Below are 2,430 nucleotides of genomic sequence, written 5' to 3' on the forward strand. Positions count from 1 at the left end.
ATACTAAAATTTATCAACATCTGTCAATGGCAGAAATTAGAAATTCAATTTCAGTGAGTCTTTCTAGATTCTCGGCTACAAGTCTTTCTTCTGTCATTGTAGACCGCAAATACGTCTTAATCAATTTTAATTTTGAGAAGCTCCTCTCACCGCTTGCCTCAGTAACAGGCAAAGTTAGCAGAATGTGCAAGGCAACAAATGTGTTGGGTACACTGTGAACCAGCCCTTGTTCACAAAGGAACTTTAAAACATCCAGGGGAGTGACAGTGTCAGGCTGAAGGCGGCGTGCAACTGCCTGAAGTTCATGACACAAGTCAGTGGCGTCTATGTCCTTGCTTTCTCCATCTCGTAGTGCTTTTTTCAGCTTGGTGCAATGTTCCATAAGTTGTGTGTTTGTTATCCCATTAATTGATTTCACATCATACAGGAAACCAAAAACAGACTTCATCTGCTGCAGTTGCTGAAGACGTTCCAGTACAGAATTGATGGCAACATCGAGTACAGCAAAATAGAAGTTAACTTTTAAGTTCACTTTTGCATTCTGCACTGGTTTGTCTTTTCCTTCATAGTCAAACTGCCTTTTCTTTTTCCTAAGACGAACGGAATCTGCAACAAAAACTGGGTCTATCTCCAAATCATTAGCCAATTCAGAAGCATCAACTAGTACCTTTTCAAACTCTGTATCACCTCTTCTCTCTTCTGGAAACATTCTAGTGCATTCCAGTTGTTTTAACGCTGATGAAATATAATTCTCTTTTGCTTGTAGTTGCTTGCTGGTAATGTTTATTTAAAAAAGAATGTCATACTAAACGATCAATGAAACCAAAAATTTGGCAAGAGCTTTAGCTTCTGCACGTGTGAAATTTCCAGATGATCCAGGGAGAGTAGAATCTGTTGCCATTTCAGTAAGAGTATCATATGTCACCAATTTGGTAACGGATGGGTTTTAGTGCATCTATCCGACTCTCTCATCGTGTTTCACTCAGAGGTTTTACTGTTAAACTTTGTACATGACGTTTCAGTACATCCCAACGATGAGTTGAGGCTGAGAAGAATACATAGAGCTTTTGTATCAGGCCGAAAAAATTAGTTGCTTCTAAACAGCAACTTTCTGCATCATTCACCACAAGATTTAATGTGTGTGCTCAGCATGGCACGATCAGCGCCCTGGGATTTTTTTGAAGGATTTTCTTCTGTACACCATTGTGCTTGCCTTTCATATTGCTGCCATTATCATAACCTTGACCTCGCAAGTTGTCAATGCACAGATCCATTTTCTTCAACTCTTCCAGAATAGTTTCAGCCATGAATGCACCAGTGGTTTCTTGTAGTGGCACATAACCCAAGAAATGTTCTCTCACAGCTATCACAGCATTATCTTCATCAACTTGAACAAACCTGATTATAACTGTCATTTGCTCCACATGACTCACATCAGGTGTGCTGTCCAAAATTATTGAAAAATATTCTGCAGCACATGCATTTTTCAGAATTTCTTCCTTACTAGCATTTGCTAATATGTCTATCACTTCATTCTGAATGTTTATTCCTAGATAATGTACATGTGTTTCTTCATTCCTTACCTTCCGCAGATGTTCACTCATAACTGGATCAAACAATGCCAATAGTTCTACAAACTTTTAAAAATTTCCATTTCCTGCACTGTACAATTTTTCATTTGTTCCATGAAAAGAGAGATTCTGCACACCATGTACCCTTACTAAGGTAATAAGTCGTCCCTAGATTTGTTACCAATAATTTTCAACTCTTTCTCTTGCTCACCGGGTTTCATCATCTATTAATTTGTGTTTCTTCACACGCTGCTCAAGCTCTTTCCACTTGCCCACATTGTCCAAATGATCAGGCATTTTTTCATGTGATGACAGTAATGATGACAAGTTTTTCCAGTCTCGTAATCCAATACTAGAAAGTGAAGAAATGCGTTTCATGCCAAACAGCTTGCAACAGAAACACATTACAGAATCAGTTGACACTGAATATTGTAGCCACTTTCGGTGCATAACTTCTCCATTGGGTAAATGTCTTTGATAATGGAAGCTCGAAAACTTTCTCTGGTTTTTATCTCTTGGAAACCTTATATCCAATATCTGCATGGGTCCATGTTGCACTAGTTGCTGTCTTAACTGATCATCATGGCTAGTCCATGTTGCTGGATCACTGTAGTCTATATCAGTCAGTGTAGCCAACCAGAGTGCTTCATTTGTGTGTTACTTTCTTCATCGTTGGTCACTGTGCCTTCATTTTCAGACTTATCTTTGTCTGCAGTTTCCTGAACGTTTACTTCAGTCTCTGATTTTTCTAGTGAATTGATGCTGTTTCCAGTGTTTATCATCTTACTGTTTGCTGTCTCTGGTTCATCTTGCGTATCGGTGCTGTCATTAGGTTCTATCTGTGCTATCTCTGCTGCTG

The 2,430-nt window shown here is 39.0% G+C and overlaps 1 protein-coding gene across 1 annotated transcript in view; it reads right to left on the bottom strand.

Moving 5' to 3' along the window:
- The window catches only part of LOC137650932 (uncharacterized), a 5,947-nt gene extending 4,343 nt beyond the window's left edge, over positions 1 to 1,604 (bottom strand). The window contains exons 1-2 of the mRNA XM_068384076.1: positions 1,214 to 1,604; positions 158 to 735 (exon numbers count right to left, since the gene is read on the bottom strand). Of these exons, the coding sequence (XP_068240177.1) occupies positions 158 to 735; positions 1,214 to 1,604 (969 nt within the window). The remainder of the gene's footprint in view (positions 1 to 157; positions 736 to 1,213) is intronic.
- Positions 1,605 to 2,430: the final 826 nt, after the last annotated feature.

This window comes from Palaemon carinicauda, chromosome 12 (genome assembly GCF_036898095.1).
Source record: "Palaemon carinicauda isolate YSFRI2023 chromosome 12, ASM3689809v2, whole genome shotgun sequence".
Classification (NCBI taxonomy): Eukaryota; Metazoa; Arthropoda; class Malacostraca; order Decapoda; family Palaemonidae; genus Palaemon; species Palaemon carinicauda.